This window comes from Mustela nigripes, chromosome 14, assembly GCF_022355385.1.
Source record: "Mustela nigripes isolate SB6536 chromosome 14, MUSNIG.SB6536, whole genome shotgun sequence".
In the NCBI taxonomy this organism is placed as follows: Eukaryota; Metazoa; Chordata; class Mammalia; order Carnivora; family Mustelidae; genus Mustela; species Mustela nigripes.
This window is the reverse complement of record NC_081570.1, coordinates 50,062,847-50,082,301: the sequence shown is the minus strand read 5'-3', so window position 1 is coordinate 50,082,301 and position 19,455 is coordinate 50,062,847. Positions and strand designations below refer to the sequence as shown.

The following is a 19,455-nucleotide window of genomic DNA, read 5'->3' as shown; positions in this document are numbered from 1 at the left end:
ATATTTTTTTTCAACAAGACTAAGAGTGGTTGTTAGGGGAGATGGCGAAGGAAGAAAAAAAGAATGGGACAAAAGGCCTGGTTCCAAACTATGCACATATTCCTAATTAGGCAGTGTTTCTTTTTGCCATATGATTTGATTTGTTTCTACAGGCTGGGCTTTACTTTTACTTTTTTTTTTCTTTTTTGTTTTTTGAAGATTTATTTTTTTCAGAGAAAGAATGAGAGAGAGAGAGCATGAGCTGGGGAAGGAACAGAGAGAGAGAGAGAGAAGCTGACTCCCTGCTGAGCAGGGAGCCCAATGCAGGAGGCGTCCTGGGATCATGACCTGAGCCAAAGGCAGACACTTAATCCACTGAGCCACCCAGGCACCCCATGGGCTTTATTTTTTCTTTGTTCCCCTCGTACAGTCTCAAAACATAGTGTGACTTGTAGTCACTCATTGTTCTCCTTTTCGGCTTAATGCCGAGAGTAGTTTCCTTTGGGACCTTGACCACTGAAAAAGTTTTATTAAATTTCTTTTTTTTTTTCCTTCACTTAAAAAAAATAAGATTTATTTGAGAGTGAAAGAGCAGGGAGTGGGGAGCAGAAGGAGAGGGAGGGAGAGAATTTCAAGCCGACTCCAGCTGAGCATGGAGCCTGATGTGGGGATTGATCCCACAACCCTGAGACCAGGACCAGAGCCATAATCAAGAGTCGGACATTTAACCCACTGACCTCCCAGGTGCCCCAAGGTTTTTTTAAATTCTTAAATAACATTCATAAACCAATTTAACCATAAACCAAATTAGTTTCATCTTCGGCAAATAAGTCAAAGTGCACAACAGTACCCAGCATGGTATTTAGCACAAAAGTGCTTTGTGTTATTTGACTATTAATATTTATAGTTCACTAGTATAAGCTCTTTGCGGGCAGAGATTGTATCTCATTCACTGTTACATGTGTAATGCCTAGAACAGTTCCTGGAGTGTTGTAGTCCAGTCTATTTGTCAAATAGTTTAAAATACCAAGCTTATTTTTATTTAATTTATTTATTTTAAAAAATTTTATTTATTCTTTTGACAGAGAGAGAGAGAGAGCAAGTGGGGGAACACAAGCAGGGGGAGAAGGAGAGGGAGAAGCAGGATTCCTGCTGAGCAGGGAACCTGCTGTGGGGCTTGATCCAAGGACCCTGAGATCATGACCTGAGCCGAAGGCAGATGCTTAAGGACTGAGCCACCCAGGCACCCCCCAAACTTATTTTTTAAGCAAAGCATGTGCTACAACAGTGTTCTTCAAACTCTGGTTATATAGCCCCTGAAAGAATTTTTTAAAAAATCCCTACCCTCCACACGTTTTTAAGTTGACATTTAAGTTTTCCATCATAAGTTTAAATAGTTGCAAAGGATATAATTTCCGGTTTGCAAATATTGACATATTTAAATAAAACTGTTATATCAATTTAAAAATGTATCCAACAGGATATAAATACCATAGAAATTTAAATATCATTCATTTAAAAAAGACATGAATGAAGCCTTCACTAACCATTGTGATTTTTACATAGTTTCTTTTTCTCCGTGAATTTGTATTTCTAGTTCCATTCTCCCACAGAATTTTATCCTAATGTAATATATTTTTATGCTTGAAAAATCTTCTACAGATTAGTTTCATTACCATGATTTTCATGATTCACTAACATTAAAAGATAAAATTTTCTGTAATTACTGGATTGTCATTATAATTGTTGATACACAATTGATCAAAACAGCATAAACATATTACAGATTATAAAAATTATTTAGCAAATTATTTTTAAGCAAAAAAAAGGTTAAATGTAACTGGGAATGCATCTTTGAACAAGATAAGGCAGAGCGAGCATATTTTTTGGAGTCTTGATTAAAGGAGATTTCCTGAGGTGCCTGGGTGGCTCAGTCCGTTAAACTGCTGCCTTCAGCTCAGGTCATGATCCTAGGGTCCTGGGATCAAGTCCCGTGTTGGGCTCCCTGCTCAGTGGGGAGCCTGCTTCTTCTCCCTCTCCCTCTGCTACACCCCCTGCTTATGCTTTCTCTCACTCTCAAATAAATAAATTAAGTCTTAAAAAATGACTTAAGGGAGATTTCCTGATAATCTCTTGACTTGGCACATTAGAGGCAATGTGCCATCATAATACCTGGTTTGATGGCAGGTGTGGTTTACTGTCATCAAGTTTCTCCTGGAGAAAGGACCACAGGGAGAGGGAAGCGGGAAGGGGAACTAGCATGATGCTTCCACCATTGCTTGGTATCAGGGGTATCGCTTTTACAAAGAGTATTGATGGGAATTAAGGATCTCAAAGCTGATTTCCTTAAAACTGTCTGGGCTTACATACACCTTAGTAAATCTTTGTGTGCCTGTTAGGCTACAGTTTGAAGATTGCTATCTTAATTTGTGGAGATCATGTTAACTGGATTTTCAAAGTGTGATTAAGGGGACACGATGGCTGTAATGAGCCTGTTTTGTTTTTTTCTATCTCTTCCATTCCATGTGATTCTGGAAGGAGGGTCAGTCACACTGCCTCACCTCCCACAGGGACTGGCATAGCCAATCACATTAATCCTGTTCCCTTGGCTCTAGTAATTTGTCCAGCAGTAGGCATAAAACCCAAATCAGTCCTTCCCCGGAATTGGTATACAAACACTGAGGAAAAAGATTATACTTTCTTTCTACGATGAGCTGCTGAGCTTTGCAGATGTGACTCTGGAGCTGTTGGCAAGCAAGTGGGAGTGCCTATCTGCAGAATGAAGGCAGAAGAGCTAAAAGGCCCAGAGGCCAGACCAAGGGCCTCAGGGGGCATGGAATTTCAGTCCTTGAGGCTTTGGTTCCTGTGGCTCTTTTGATGCAGTGATCCTTCCCAATATCCTTCTCAGCTGCATGAGCCCCTAAGATGCTTTTTTTTTTTTTTAAAGAATTTATTTATTTATTTGACAGAGAGAGATCACAAGTAGGCAGAGAGGCAGGCAGAGAGAGAGAGGAGGAAGCAGGCTCCCCGCTGAGCAGAGAGCCTGATGCGGGACTCGATCCCAGGACCCTGGGATCATGACCTGAGCTGAAGGCAGCGGCTTAACCCACTGAGCCACCCAGGGCCCCCTAAGATGCTTTTTTTACTTGAGTTTGTTTAACTTGTATTTTGGTGCTGTTGAAGTAATTTAGTAGCAGCCTAGCAGAGTGAACATACAGTATTGTGAAAATGTCTTTTGTAAAATGGTAATTTTGAAAATTTTTTCTTCTAGATCGTTGGACCTTCAGATGGAAGTAGCTACATTATAGATTATTATGGAACCAGACTTATAAGACTGAGTATTACTAATGAGACATTTAGAAAAACACAGCTATACCCCTAAATATTTTAAAAAAGAAACAGTAAGTCATATGCATGAATAATCTTTATTATGGTGTATTATCTGTATAAAATTATGAAAATGTGAGAGCCACAGGAAATTTAAGGAAGTTATCTAATGTCATAAACCTCTCATTTTGCTTATCTAGAAACATAGGTCTCCATTTGCCTGAAACATCTCTAGTCTTCTGTGAAGCATTTTTAGGTACCCTCATTGCTCCTGTAGGTCCTGATTCAGTCTTTCTTTGCAGAGATTGTGGTTAGAAGACAGAGTTCATAACAAAAAGATAGCATCCAATGCAAAAAGATATTTCATAATATTACATGATGGTTATGAGGGAGGTATGTGTTATAGAGAGAGTTCAGTACAACATGTCTTTGCTGCTCTCCTGTTTTTCTGGGGTCAGTATGATCCTTAAACCTCTTCCTTCTCTTTTTCCCTAAACCTGAAGGTTGATTGAGTCTTAACATTGAACTAATCTTTTTTTTTTCTTTTTCTGGTCAGAGAGAGTGGCAGGCAGAGCAGGCAGAGGGAGAAACAGGCCCCCCCACTGAGTAGGGAGCCCAATTCGGAACTCGATCCCAGGACTCTGGGATCATGACCTGAGCCAAACGCAATCACTTAACTGACTGAGCAACGCAGGTGTCCCAGCCCTGAACTGCTCTTAAGTATTTACGCTAACCTAAAGTTTGGCCGTGCCTATGAGAATTATTAAGTGGTCACAGCTTTAAATAGGTAATACACTTGGGTGAGTCAGAAATATCATCAGTCTTCCTGGTTCAACTCTCTGGTTCTCTAGGACTCTGCTACTATAAGGTTTTTTATTTCCAGGGCTGTGCATTGTCTATTCTAATAATCTTCCAATAATGCTAGATTTTTCTCAGGATTTTGATAGACTTATCAGGAAAATGATTCCCTAGCACAATCTCCTCTGCAGTTGAGAATTCCTGTATGACATGTAGGGTACAGGGTACTTGTTAGGTGATATTTCGCAGCTCTCAGAGAAGGCAGAGAGAAAGACAGCTAGGCTTTTTTTTTTTTTTTTTTTTAAAGATTTATTTAGAGAGAGAGAGATTGAGAATGGAGACCAGTACAAGTGGGATGAGTAGCAGAGGGACAGAATCCTCAAATAGACTCCCCACCAAGCATGAAGCCTGCCAAGGGGCTAAATCCCACGACTCATGAGATAATGATCTGAGCTGAGACCAAGAGCCGGACCCCCAACCAACTGAGCCATTCAGGCACCTCAAGATAGGCTAGATGTTTTGGCCATAGTCCTAGTCCTAAGGGTTTTCAGGTGATTCTGTCTCAGAAGGTGCTTCGAGAGACCAAGAAAGGAACAGACATTTATTTTCTATGTTGTAGTGTATCAATAGGGTATGAAGTATAGTTTTGCCACAAAGGTAGATTGTTTTTCTTTTCTCACAGTAAAAATATGGTATCTACCTTATAGTTATTTTTGTGAGAGTTGAACAGTGACAGACCCTGTCAGAATCTGAGGAATTTATTCAACTGATTGTCCAAAAAGTTTTTCAGATCTTTTCTTATAAACTCTCAGAGTCTTTGGATTTAAATGAAGCTTGGAGATCCATCTGCCTCTTCTTACCAGGGAATAAATTGAGACCTGCGTAAGTTGAGATTAAGATATAACTACTCAGTACAAAGCTGAGTTTTTGGTGCCTTCCCGGTGGTTTCCAGGTTTTTTGGTGCCTTCCCCTCGTGGTTGTGCACCACCCACCCCACCTCATCCCCCCACCAACTCTGTCATAAGCATCTTCATTTTGGAAGTTGATAGTCCAACTTTATGAGAAAGTGTGTACAGTTTCACATAGTCCTATTTTCATGCTGTAAATTGTTGTGTCTCTTTCAAAAGTATACAGATTGTTTTTAAACCATAAGTGGAAAAATTAAGCAAATGCAATTTGGAAAGCAGTTTCTTTCTCTGTAGTCTATTATATAAACTTTTAATTGGGATTCCAGACTCAGATTTGATATTTAAAACTTGAGGGGCTCATTGAGAAGGCACATCTCTGCACTGGCATTCACATGATTTCCTATAGTATATATAGAAGTACTCAAAGAGAAAGAAAAAAATGTCCTATGAGTAAATGAAGTGTTAAAGTGTTCATCTACAATAACCTCATTTGACTCTTAAAATATTGTGTTTTAACGTATTTCTTTTTTCTGTTTTAGGGATTTCGGCTTCTTTGATGTCAGTAGAGCACCCTCAGTATGTGGATTTCCAGATTTTCCTTTTTCTTCTTCAAATACCACTTTATGGATTCTATATAACTTTTTGTTGTTGATATATATATTTTTTGGTTGTTTTACTTAGAAACATTTTATTTAATTGGACTTTCTTTGAGAGCTGTGTGATAATTGAGTCTTAGGCTACTGTCTCTATGAGATAGATAGCTTATTACCCCAATACTCTTTAATGCCTTTTCCAAAGGCAAGTTGCCCCTTGTCAATTTTGCTCTGAAAAATAAAAGTATGACTTATTCACATTTTTTTAGTGCTTTATTATCAAGAAAACCCTAAATGTTGAATGTAGCTGTCTTCTGCATTTTGACCCTTCAAAGCAGTTCACCCACAGTGTGAACAAACACCATTTACTATGTTGCTCGGGGCCGCTGTGGGGTGTGAGAACCCACCTGTTTTTCTGCAGCTTTTAGATCCAAATCTGCCTTGGTATCTGTGGTGCGAAAGATCACTGGGGAGTCTGAAACCCTGAGGCAACATGGATACTCTGGCACTGATGCAGGCCTCCCAAGTGTGAACTGGCTCCTTTTTGCTGTGGGAGTGATGCACTAGCTCTTGGAAGGGCAACTGCTGATTCTTCTAGCTCAGCGCCATTGTATTGGAAGCTGGATGGACAAGGTGGGGACACCAAACATAGGATGAATATCTTCCATCTGTGAGCGCTGCCAGGCAGATACTGGCACAAGTGCCTTACATGATGCCCCAGTGTCTGAAGGAAGCAGTCCCAGTAACTTGGGGAGGGCTGTAAGAAGACGGAAATACCAGAAACATTATGTCCTCATAACACTGTCATGTTTTCTTCAGTAACAGGCATAACGATTTCACAATTACTTGGGTCCTGGCTCCTCAGGAGTAAAAACCATCATTTTTTATCACTCATTTTACTCAGACATATACGGTTATAGTACAGTTAGTTTCCTAACAGGTTAGTCATTCAGTAGCAGCTTCCGCAGTTGGTGGGAGATTATGCGGTATTGATACATGAAATGAATTTGGATTGACTCCTGATGTACACCAGGAATGATCTCTTTGATTCATTTGTTGATTAAAATGCTGAGTGTCTACTATGTGGGAGGCACTATTCTAGATGCTGGGGCACAGCAGTGATCGAAACACAAATATACAGGCCTGCCCGTCAGGAGCTAATGGTCCCTGGGGGCTGACTTTTCACGGTGATAGTATTTCTGGCTGCAGTTAAGCTAGCTAGTCGATGTCCATTTTTTGAGTATTTCCTAGTTCCTTTTGGTTGCAAACAGTGCTTTGGATTTTAACCTCTGGATCCCCAAAGCCCAGATTTCAAAGTCGGTACATTTCTACAGCCATGGAAGTTCAATTATATAAGAAATACCTGCAATCCAGTCTTAAAAAGTCATCTTGACTCCTGCATGATTGTTCATTTATTAACGTGGCCAGTGGGAAAGTCTTGTTTCAAAGCAGGTGCTTCTCAAAGTATTTATTCATCTTAGCTGTTCTCTGAAAGGGTTGTAGAGAGAATCTAGAAATAAAGTCTCTTCACAATACATTCTTAAACTCATAGATTCTATTTTCTCTATAATTTCCTAAATTTACATAACAAAAACACATCAGGTTTTCCACTTTGCTTAATTCTCTGTTGCCTGATACATGTCATTCTTTAACAAATGGAATATCTGTATCTTACTCTATTTATTTTTTATGTAAGTGCATTTAGTGTATGTAAATGCAGTTTTTATTTTTATTTTGTTTCATTTGACTTTCATGGAGAGCTATTTTATTTTGGCTGTTTGTTAGTAGTTTCTGTGAGTATGAGTCATATTTTGCTGTATGAGACGTTTTATACGATAACTCTGCTTTTAGAGCAGGAGCCAAAATTGTGAGATGGATTAGCTCGATCATTCCTTGGGTTACTCCAAAACCCTCTACGATGGGATGGAATGGGTTCTTTCAATGCTACGGAAACAGTATTTAAATAGAAATATTTACAAATGATACTACTTTAACCTGAAAGAATTAATACAATTTCCAAAAGTACCTCTCTACCCAGGAGGATTTCTTACCTACACTGTATTAAAATAAAAGACCTCTTTAGGACTTCAGAGATTGTGTTTTGTGTATGCCCAGTATCTGTTCATGGGATTCCTAGAACTATAAGAAATACTAGTTTGTGGGTATGTTTTGTTTTATTAAAAAAAAAAAAAGTGTGACTTTTCCCATTATTTTAAGCTTGATACTTAACGGTAGGTTAAGTATATAATACTGGCAGACAGCAAGAACTAGCAGAAAGAAAAACCAGTTCTTAAAATGTACAAGTCTAAGATGTCAGTTCCCCTTCTTCATTCAAATACCTTAAATGTAGATATTCCCCAGGGTTCTGGCACCTTCCCTCTTCCTTTCTCCCATTAAGTCAGCATCCATTTTGCTTTTTTCTATTTGCAAAATTAATACAAGTATAACACAGAAAATTTTGGGAAAACACCAAAGGAGTACAAAGAAAAAAACTCATTCCACAGTTCAAAGATAACTATGATGATCTTGTTTTTATATATGTCCTCATAGTTTTTCCATGCATTAGTTTAGTTTCTTCATGAAAATGATATATTATCCATGCTCTTTTGTAGCCTGCTTCTTCACGTAAAGATTTTTCTATTTCAGTAAATATTCTTTTACAACATTTTTAATAGCTTATAACATTATTTTTAAAGGCTGCAGAATAGTCCATATCTGTATCATTATTTATGCAATTCCTTTATGTATTCTTTGGTATTTAAGTTATTCCAATAAATCAGCAACACACATTTATGATTCTTTTTCTCTAGAATTGCCATTCTTAGTAAAAAAAAAATCATATATTAAAGTTCTTGATACCTATATACAGTCCTAGTTAACCAAGGTAATGGAGAAGTATTGGGGAATGATGGTAAATCAATTAGTTTGATACAGGATACTGAATAGTTGAATTATCTAATGCCCTCCAGAAAGCTTCAAGATAGAGGCTTTTTAAGAAGGAGTAAGTAGGAGGTGACCCCGGAAGAAACAGGTGCAATGTGAACATGGGGAAACAGACGGCAAAGGTTGTGACCATGAAGTGAATACTTAATCTCAGAGTTGGGAGACTTAAAGAGAGGAATAGATTAAAAAAGAAAGAAAAGAAAGATCCTAGTGCACAAGGAAAGAGAGGTCTCCCAACATCCTTCCTGCTTATTCTTCCAATATAATATGTAGCTGGACCCACCAGACTACATACTGGTTGATACTAACTTTATCAACTTTCCTATTAAACCCAAACTCGACTTAGTATACTCAGTGTTGTATCCCTTGAATAACTGCATAATGGCTGAAATTGAGAAATTGGGGCCACACTATCATGTGACTCTAAATATCGCCAGGGATCCAAGATTTGCATGGTTACCATCCACACAAAAAGGAACCTATGCAGGTGACTGCTTAGTACAGAGAGTAACTCAGAAACATTGTGGCCACAGTTGACTGGCACCTTAAGTGAAGAATCTGGAAAATCCCTGGTGTTCCAGTCATATACATTTCTAACCATAAGTACAACATCGAGGCTATTATACAGCCTATAATAATAGGCTGTAGCATGATTACTCCATTTATCCATTTGCTCTGTTACAAGCTGAGTGTGGACACTCACTTTTTGACATTATTATTATTTTTTTAAGGAAGTAGGAAGCTCAATCTCAGTGGTCTTTATTCTCCCTACTGACAGGAAAAGGAAGATAGGTAGATTCAGAAAATGAGAAAAGCTACTAATTAGGATGATTAGCAATAAAAAAAGAATACTGAACAGCACAGAATACCCAAATGAGTCCTGGATTAATTCATTTGTAGCTGAGTTGATGAGCCTGGTAACACTTATTCCTATTACCCAACCCCCCTTCCTTTTTTTTTTTAAATTTAAATATTTTATTTGTTTATTTGACAGAGAGCTAGAGAGAGAGCACAAGTAAGCAGAGTGGCAGGGAGAGGGGGAGAAAGAGAAGCAGGCTCTCTGCTGAGCAGGGAGCCCGATGTGGGCCTCGATCCCAGGACCCCGGAATCATGACCTGAGCCGAAGGCAGCCGCTCAACCAACTGAGCCACCTGGGCGCCCCACCCTTCCTTTTTTAAAGGTTTATTATTTGAGAGAGAATGTGTGAGAAGAGGGAGGGGCAGAAGGAAACAGAATCCCAGGCAGACTCTGCTGAGCACAGAGCTCGATGTGGGGCTCGATCCCACAACCCCAAGATCATGACCTGAGCTGAAATCAAGAGTTGGACACTTAACCAGCTGAGCCACCCGGATGCCATTCTCTTTCTCTTTTTAAAGTAATCTCTGTATCCAGCGTGGACTCAAACTCAACCTTGAGATCAAGAGCTGGTTGCTTTATCAACTGAGCCTGTCAGGTGCTCCCCCATTATCTTTCTAGAGCCCACTATCTTAATTCTTAGTAAATGTAGCAATGCTCTTAAGGCTAGTCATTGTCTGATGGAGACCAAATGCCATTTACCTTCTTAGAAAATAGATATTTTTATGAGAGATATAAAAATATTAAAGCTTAAAATCTTAAAATTTCAAGAAGATTTTAGCTTGATAAAAGGTCCTTTTACCACTCTCCATGTGCAAGATGTTATGCTAAGCTCATTTTATATTTTAAATGGTTAAGTTCTCACAACATTTCTGTTAACTCTTTAGAAAAAAGTTAATATCATCATCCCCACTTTCCAGATAAGTAAATTGAGTCCCATAAAAGCAGAATGACTTTCTCAAGGTCACGAAATAAACTTTGAACCCAGGATTGAAACCCAGGTCTATACCTGCTATCCTGCCTACGATGTGATAGTTACAACTGTCCAAGTCTCTGAGACACTAATGACCGTAATAAGAGATTTTTCTTAATATGTTGTTTAATGTTTTCAGTATGGAAACTACCAGCCTGCACTGAGCCTTTTTACTTAAATGATAGTTTACCATTAAAAAAAAAAATTATTTAAACTTCCCAACTTCGCATCATGCAGATGCCAACATACTCTATGAATACCGAAATGAGACTATGATGAAGGAATGATTTTCCAAAACCCAAAGATTTTCCTACTGCTGCCTTATCTGACATTTGCAGCACTTTCTGAACTAAAAGTCTGATAATGTTTGTATAACAAGGAGAGAGGTGCTAGGTTGGATCATACTGGCATGCTCTGCTTAGTCCTGCTGAGGTCAGATGATGACAGAAATGTATAGATGGTGGGATTACAGGTGTTTTTTATGTGGTCAGGGTGGATTTTTTGTTTGTTTATCTGAATTTTCTAACTTTTCTGCAATAAATGTGCATTATTTGCATGCATATATTTGACACAGTAAGTGGTAGTTTGTGTAAATTAGAACAAAGAACCCCAAAAATCTTGTTCTCTTCTTCCCCCTCCTTCCTGCAGATACACTTACCCTAACCTCTGATATGATTCAGACTTTAAGGAGTAGATAATACATTTAAAAGAAGAAGGTAGATCCAACACATGATATCACAGGTCTGACATCCAATCAGTACAGTTTGCTGGGAAAAGCATCAAAGCAGGACTGTGGAATCAGGCCTGAGTCTGTGTCCTGTCTTGGTCATTTGTTTCATGACTGAGCACATAATGGTTCTAAGCCCTTCTGTCTTCATATAAGTAGGGATCATAATATCAATTAGATGATGTTGAGAGATTAAAATGACATAGGTAACAGTCATTATTTATTGAATATGCTTTAAAGGAATGAATGCATTAGGCATTGTGGATTGGGGGGGTCCATCTGGAATTCGTTAGGGCTTCCTCATTCTTGGGCTATGTAGTGTGGCTGTACTTAAGAGTGAAATGACGGGGGACTCGAAAGTTCCTTTTCTGGAGGAAGGTAAGGTATGTTTGGGACACTGTTTACCTATGTTTTTCTTATTTCTATTATCACTATTGTTACATATTCCACTCTGAGTAATAAGGGCTAAAAATGTCTCCTTTCTCAAGAAAGTAGTCTCTTTTAAAAGATTTTATTTATTTATTTGTGAGGGTACATGAACAGGGGTAGGAGATGGGCAGAGGGAGACAGAGAGGGAGAAACAGACTCTCCACTGAGCAGGGAGCCCAACTCGGGGGCTCGATCCCAGAACCCTGAAATCGTGACCTGAGTTCAAGGCAGACGCTCAACCAACTGAGCCATCCAGGTGCCCCTTAAAAGAGTAGTCTTACTGGTACCTTCACTGCGTTTAAGACTGTCCTTATGTGGGGCGCCTGGGTGGCTCAGTGGGTTGGGCCACTGCCTTCGGCTTGGGTCGTGATCTCAGGGTCCTGGGATTGAGCCCCGCATCGGGCTCTCTGCTCAGCGGGCAGCCTGCTTCTCCGTCTCTCTCTGTCTGCCTCTCTGCCTGCTTGTGATCTCTCTGTCAAATAAGTAAAATCTTTAAGAAAAAAAAAAAAAAAGACTGTCCTTACGTAAGAGAAGGCTGCAATGTGGCAGATTGCATTTTTGTTGATTTTTAATACGAAGTTCTTTGGAGATACTAATCTAATACATTTGGAGCTATTGCTGTAAGGCAGAAATGTTGCCACTTTCAGCCCAAATTAAGGTTAATTGCAAGCAATCACTACACATACAACAGAATGTTGTTTTATCCCATCAATGTTATCAGAACATGCCAACCATGAGGAGATTAAAACTTGACAAATGATTAAAGTTAGAGCTTTTGGGGCTGCCTATGCCAAAGGAAAATGTTGTCTTACCAGAACACTTTAGAAAGTATGTGGCGTTTGGACCTTTTAATCATATGAGCTCATTTGATATTTAAGAGGGTGTGATTATGAAAGTGCAAGGTTCTGAAGTTTTCAGTCAAACTTCAACATTTGATTATTTATTTGAATGAGTGAAATCCCTTTATGATCACGACATTAGAAACAGGGGAAATGATGTGTCTTCTTTCTGTGATTTGTGATTGAGTCCAAGTGCTGGAGTGAAGTTGCCGGAGACATGACACAAATTGCTCTGACTACAGCAAGTCTTTAGAAAGGTATCCAAAGACACGAATTTATTGTTTATTAATTCTCAACTATGTATTGACCTACTGTGTACCCCTTCTGCTCTTGCCCTTTTATACATAATAATATATTCTGCACATGGCAGCCAAAGCAATAAAAGTAAATGAGAACATGTCACTTTTCTGCTGATTCTTAATGGTTTCTTGTCATGCTTCAAATATGCCAAATTGGATCCCACCTCAAGATTTTCATGCTGGCTCTTTCCTTTGCCTGGAATGCTTTCCCCCAGGTCTTTGCAAGGCTGGCTTCCTCATTGGTTTGAGTCTCACCTCAATTAATCCCCCTGACTGTCCTCCTCAAGTACTACCCCAGTCGGTCTTCCACTGGTCACTCTCTGAGTCCTTATCTCTCTCCATTTCTCTTTACAGCCCTAATGCCAGCCGAAATGACATGCATTTATTTTTTCTCCTTTTGTTTCCCCTACAAGAATGTAAGTTTGGTGAGGGCAGAACTTTCTCTTGGATATTGGTGTAGCCTCGGTTCTTAGAACTGTCCCTGGAACGTAATAGGAGTTCAAAGGATATTCCCACTGAAATGGGAACACTAGAATGGGTTAAAAGGAATATAAATTAATTTGAGATTAAATAACCTTCTGCTTTGAATAATTTACTTTAGGAGTTGGCATCCAGACATGATCCCAACCCTAACTATGGTCTACAGGGAGAGGATGGGTAAGGAAATGGAAATGGGCGTATGCTGATTTATTCAAGTCCTTGATGGTCCCAGTGCTTGGGACAGTGCCTGGAATGGTATAAAAATTTTATCAACATAAAATTCTTACCATGAGATTGATTGATGACTGCTAGAGGTGGTTCTGAAGAACACATCAGCAAGTAGATTATCAGAAACAATAGGAAGGGGGTAGATGGAGGGTGGGGGGAAGAGCGATACTAAATCCCCTAATATGTGTCCTATTAGGCATCCTTATGTACTTTCCTGACCTGATTATTTTGGTGGTAGGAAGACTAATAGCCTTCTGGAGATATCCATGTCCTAATCCCCAGAACCTGGGAATATGTTACTTTATGTGACAACAAGGATTTTGCATGTGTGATTAAATTAAGGTCTTAAAATGGGAAGATCATCCTGGATTATTTGGGTGGGCTTGATACAATCACTAGAGTCCTTACAAGGGAAAGAAGGAGGAAGGAGAGCCAAAGATAAGATGACTGACTGGAGGCCAGAGAGGAGAGAGATTTGAAGACTCCGCACCCCTGGCTTTGAAAATGGGGGAGTGGTAACCATGAGCCAAGGAATGTAGGTAGGCACTAGAAGCTAGAAAAAGAAGGAAAGGGGTTCTCCTCTTGGGCCTCCAGAGAAGCACAACTCGGTCAACACTGTGATTTTAGCTTAGTAAGACCCATTTCACACTAGTAACTTACAGAACTGTAAGATTATAAACGTGGGTTGTTTTAAGACACGAAGTCTACTGTAATTTGTTAGTGCTGCAGTAGGCAACTACATACAGTTGTTCCATTCGATATGATTTCCTTATAGACAGCATGTTGTGGGATCCGTCCCTTTCTCTATTCTGCTTGTCTTTGTCTTTTAGTGGATATGATTAGACCATTTGCATTTAAATTAATTATTGACCTGTTAGGGCTCAAGTCTGCCATTTATTACTTTTTTTTTTGTCTTTCTCTCTCTGTTCCTTATTGTGTTGCTCTTCTATGCCTCTTGGGCATTACCTGGACATTTAAAAAAATTGATATTTCTTTATTTACAAGGCTTTGGAGCATATTGTCCCGCATAATTTTCTTTAGTGGTCACTCTTGACCTTACACAATACACACATAACTTGTCACAGTGTACTGGTATCAACATTTTACCACTGTTAGTGAAATATTGGAAGCTTACCTTGGTTTAGGTCCCTTTATTTTTTCCATGTTTTGTAAAAGTTTTTTGTTTTATTTTGTTTATATTTCTGCAGGGCCTATATGCAGCATTTTCTTTTTTAAAAATTTTATTAATTAATATATTTATCTACAGAATTATTCTTTGCAATGTTCCAAGATATAAGCAGCATTTTCAAAATTGTTCTCAGCTTCTTCTGATTTTTTATTATTTCTTAAAAGATTTTATTTATTTATTTGACAGAGAGATCACAAGTAGGCAGAGAGGCAGGCAGAGAGAGAGAGAGGGAAGCAGGCTCCTCGCTGAGCAGAGAGCCCGATTCAGGACTCAATCCCAGGATCCTGAGATCATGACCTGAGCCAAAGGCAGCAGCTTAACCCACTGAGCCACCCAGGCGCCCCTGATTCTTTATTTTTTTAAAGATTTATATATTTATTTATTTACTTATTTGAGAGAGAGCAGGAGCAAGCACAAGCACGGGGGAGGGGTTGGGGGAGAGGAAGAAGTAGGTTCCTGGCTAAGCAGAGAGCCCCCACATGGGGCTCAATCCCAGGACCTTGGGAACATGACCTGAGCTGAGGGCAGACACTTAACCAACTGAGCCACCCAGGTTCCCGCTTTTGATTCTTTATAATAGGCTTTTTTAAAAGAGCAGTTTTAGGTTCACAACAAAATGGAGCAGGAGGTACAAAGATTTCCCACATATACCCTGCCCAGCCTGCCACATTATCAACGTGCCCACCCGTCTTAATCACCCAGCATCTATAGTTCACGTTAGGGTTTGCTCTTGGTGTTGTGCATTCTAATGGGTTTGCACAAATGTGTTGTAACACGTATCCACCATTATGGTATCACACAGATAGTACATTCTCACAGACCTAAAAATCCTCTGTGCTCTGCCTATTCATCCTCCCTCCCGCCAACCTCTGGTAACCACTCATCTTTCTACTGTTTCCAGAGTTTTGCCTTTTCCAGAATATTGTTAGTATTGTGCAGTCTGTAGCCTTTTTAGATTGGCTTCTTTCACTTGGTAGTATGCACCTACAATTCCTTCCAATCTTTTCATTACATGACTGCTCATTTCTTTTAGTGCCAAATCATAGTTGATTGTCTGGATGTACCACAGTTTATTTGTCTATTCATCCACTGAAGGACATCGTGGTCATTTCCAAGTTTTGGCAATTACAAATAAAGCTGCCATAAGCATCTGTGTGAAGGTTTTACATGTTTTCAACACCTGTGGGTAAATAGTGAGGAGGGTGATTGCTGGATTGTGTGGTAAAAGGATATTTAGTTTTGTGAGAAACCTTTAAACTGTCTTCCAAAGAAGCCATGTCGTTTCATGTTTCCATCAGCAATGAATAAGAGTTTCTGTAGCCCCCCATTTTCACCGTCATTTGGTCTTGTCAGTGTTTTGAATTTTGGCCATTCTAATAGGTGTGCAGTGGTATCTTGTTTTAATCTGTATTTTTCTTAAGACATACGAAGTGAAACAGTTTTTTGTGATTATTTGTCATCAATAGATCTTCTTTGGTGAAGTGTCTGTTAAAGTGTTTGGTCCATTTTTAGTTGTGTAACTTGTGTTCTTAATGTTGAATTTTAAGAGTTCTTTGTACACTTTGGTTAGCAGTCTTTTATCACATGTGTCTTGTGCAAGTATTTTCTTTCAGTCTGTGGCTTGTCTACTTATTCTCTTGGAAGTGTCTTTCACAGAGCAGAATTTTTTAAAAAAACTTATTTATTTGATGCAGAGAGAGAGATCACAAGAGAGGCAGGCAGAGGGAGAGGGGGAAACAGGCTCCCCACTGAGCAGAGAGCCCGATGCGGGGTTCAATCCCAGGACCCCGGGATTATGACCTGAGCAGAAGGCAGAGGCTCCACCCACTGAACCACCCAGGTGCCCCAGAGCAGAAATTTTTAATTTTAATGAAGCCCAGCTTATCAGTCCTTTCATGGGTCATGCTTCCTGTGTTGTATCTAAAAAGTCATCACCAAACCGAGGTCATCGAGATTTTCTCCTATGTTATCTTCTGGGAGTTTTATGGTTTTGCATTTTACATTTAGGTCTCTGATCCATTTTGAGTTAATTTTTGTAAAGGGTGTAAGAAGGCCTATGTCAATACATACATACTTTTTTTTTTTTTTACATGTGGATATCTAGTTGTTCCAGCACCATTTCTAGACAACTCATCTTCATTTCCAAATTTATTCCTCCTGTGTCCCTCTGGTGGGAATAGCAGCACCTCTACCAAGTGGGAATTCAGTGAGTTCTCTCTCTCTCATTTTTTAAGATTTTACTTTTTTGTTTTAAAAAAACCAACCCCTCCAACCAGAGGGGCATTTATTTTGCCTCCCACACCAAAGATTTTTTTAAAAATTTAGTTATTGGACAGACAGAGATCACAAGTAGGCAGAGAGACAGGCAGAGAGAGACAGGAGGAAGCAGGCTCCCCACTGAGCAGAGAGCCTGATGTGGGGCTCGATTCCAGAACCCTGGGATCATGACCCGCGTCGAAGGCAGAGGCTTAACCCACTGAGCCACGCAGGCGCCCCTAAGATTTTACTTTTAAAAGTAATCTCTGTGCCCAAGGTGGCACTTGAGCTCACAACTCCAAGAACAAGAGTAGCATTCTCCATGGACCGAGTCAGCCAGGTGCCTCTCAGCATTATCTTTGATGCTGTCTTCTCCCTGCATCCGATGGATCACCAACCGTTTCAATCCCACCCTACAAGAACTCTGAAATCATTACTTCATCCTCATTGCAACTCTGTTTTTCAGGCCCCTGAATCCCTGTCATCTGGGAACCTGTGACAAACTCCTGTCTGGTCTACCTGTCTAGTCCCAGTGTCCTCTCTGTCCACCATTCCCGCTCCCACCGCAAAGTTCTTTCTGAAAAGCAAATCTGTTCATCTCTCTGCTGCTTGCAACTGCTCACAAGCTCCGTATTTCATTGAAAAGACGAAATCCAGATCCCTTTTGCCGGATTAACAGGTTTATCCTGACTAAGTCCCAGCCACCAAGGTTCACATCCCTTTACTGCCAGTACATGTGAGCTGACCCCTTGAGGTAAAGGGACTATGTCCTGATCTCCCTCACCGAGACGAGTGCTGACTGCTGCTCACCCTGGTCACTGACTTCAAAGTATCTCTTAGTTTCTTGAAGACACAAGAAGGAGGTCAGAAGTCCGATCATGCCTCTGGGGGTTTAAGTGGAAATATCTGCAGGGGCACTTCCCACAGGAGGTTGTAAGGAAGGATCCATTCCCATGCCTTGTCCAGCTTCTCTTTGAGTTGGGTTGGAAGCCTTCTTCTGCCATTCTGTACTACCCTACACTTCCCTCCAGCACAGTACTGATGAGTTATTACGGTGATGATCTCTTTAGGAAACAGTAACAATACTCCTGAAGTTCATTGATTCTGGCCTTATTGTGATACACTGCACATGAAAATAAAATGAAGAAAAGTAACATATCAGACACCTGTGTACTCGGCACAGAGGTTAAATATATGTTAGTGATTTGCCATACTCGTTTCAGATTTCTCTTTTTTCTCTTATGAAATAAGAGTTTATGACATTACTGGAGCCCCACCCCTCCCAGACCTTTCTCCACCTTTCCTCCCTGAAGGTAAACACTAACCTGAAGTCAGGGAGGAAAAGTCTTTACTCTTCTGTCTCTCTCACTGAACAGTCGGTCAGCACCATAGGGTGGTTGGGGAAGACGGGTGTCCTTTGCTGTGGTCTCTCCATCACCTGCGCTTAGCACAGGACTTGTCACAAATATTCCTGGTAACACTAGCCTCAGTGGCCTCCCCGAACCCACCACCATCCAAAGGAGCTCTTTCTAGAGTCTTAGCTCCACTTGTTACTCTTACTGTAACGGGGATTTACTCCTTCTCAGAGAAGGACTGAGACGATTATTATGGGGGCAAAAAGGAACAGAGGACAGAGCATGAATTTTAGAATCACACTACTGGGTATGTGCCTTTGAGCAATTACTTAATCTCTCTGGGCGTTTAATTTCCTCTTTTGGAAAAATGAGGCTAATAATACTCATCTAGCAGGGGTTTGTGAGGATTCAATAAAGTTAACGAATGTGAATCTTCCCTTGATGGTGGAATAGGTGCTCAATAAATGTTGCCATTGCCATAAAAACAATAAAGTGTTTCATCTTTCTGTTTTTCTTTCTCAGATTTTTCCCCTCGCAGGCTTTTTATTTTCTGGTCCCCACTTCCCCGTTCTGTTCCTTCTCTCATTCCATTTCCTCAGCCAGGAAGAAAGCTCCGCTGTGCACTGCCTGTCTGTAGCCCACATATCCTTAAGGTTCAGCTCCAACCAGTTCTGAATATTCCAGCTTTCTTGTCCCCTTTTCTTCTTTAAACGTGAGCATTGATCACTTAACCTCTGTGACAAACTCTCTAGTATGTGGCATTTTTGCGGGAGTGTTCTTTCCCATTCTCTTTGTAATTTTCTCAGAGGCCAAGACCGAGTCTTGTATTTCTCTGTTATTTTCCATGCTTCTCAGCCCTAACACAGGATGTAGGATGACTTGGAGTCAGGCTGCCTGAGTTCAAATCCTTCTTCTGCTACTTGCTCTGTGATCTGGATCAAGTAACTTCATTTTTCTGGACCTCAGTTTTCTTAGTATAAGTTGGGAGTAATAATAATCCTTCTACCCCAAGATTCTTGGTGTAATCACATCTTCAAAGCCCCTTTTGCCATATAAAAGAATATATTTAAATGTTCTGGGAATGAGGTTGTAAACCTCTAGTGGAGGGGCATTTATTCTGCCTCCCACACCAATATAGTAAAACATTCATTCATTCAACAGACATTTATCTATCACCTAGTGTATGCCAGAACTTTTTTAGGCCCTGGGGTTGAAAATACAAATAAAAATAATTTCTGGTGGATGGACAGTATCTAATTAACTGGAGAAACTTTGTT

The 19,455-nt window shown here is 40.0% G+C and overlaps 1 protein-coding gene and 1 pseudogene across 1 annotated transcript in view; both read left to right on the top strand.

Annotated features, from left to right (window-relative positions):
* Positions 1-5,865, top strand: part of TM2D1 (TM2 domain containing 1) — a 46,312-nt gene extending 40,447 nt beyond the window's left edge. Inside the window, exons 6-7 of the mRNA XM_059374936.1 lie at positions 3,251-3,380; positions 5,552-5,865. Of these exons, the coding sequence (XP_059230919.1) occupies positions 3,251-3,361 (111 nt within the window). The 3' untranslated portion in view covers positions 3,362-3,380; positions 5,552-5,865. The remainder of the gene's footprint in view (positions 1-3,250; positions 3,381-5,551) is intronic.
* A 2,784-nt stretch (positions 5,866-8,649) lies between these two features.
* On the top strand, positions 8,650-9,278 carry LOC132002060 (rRNA-processing protein FCF1 homolog; annotated as a pseudogene).
* The last annotated feature ends 10,177 nt before the right edge of the window (positions 9,279-19,455 follow it).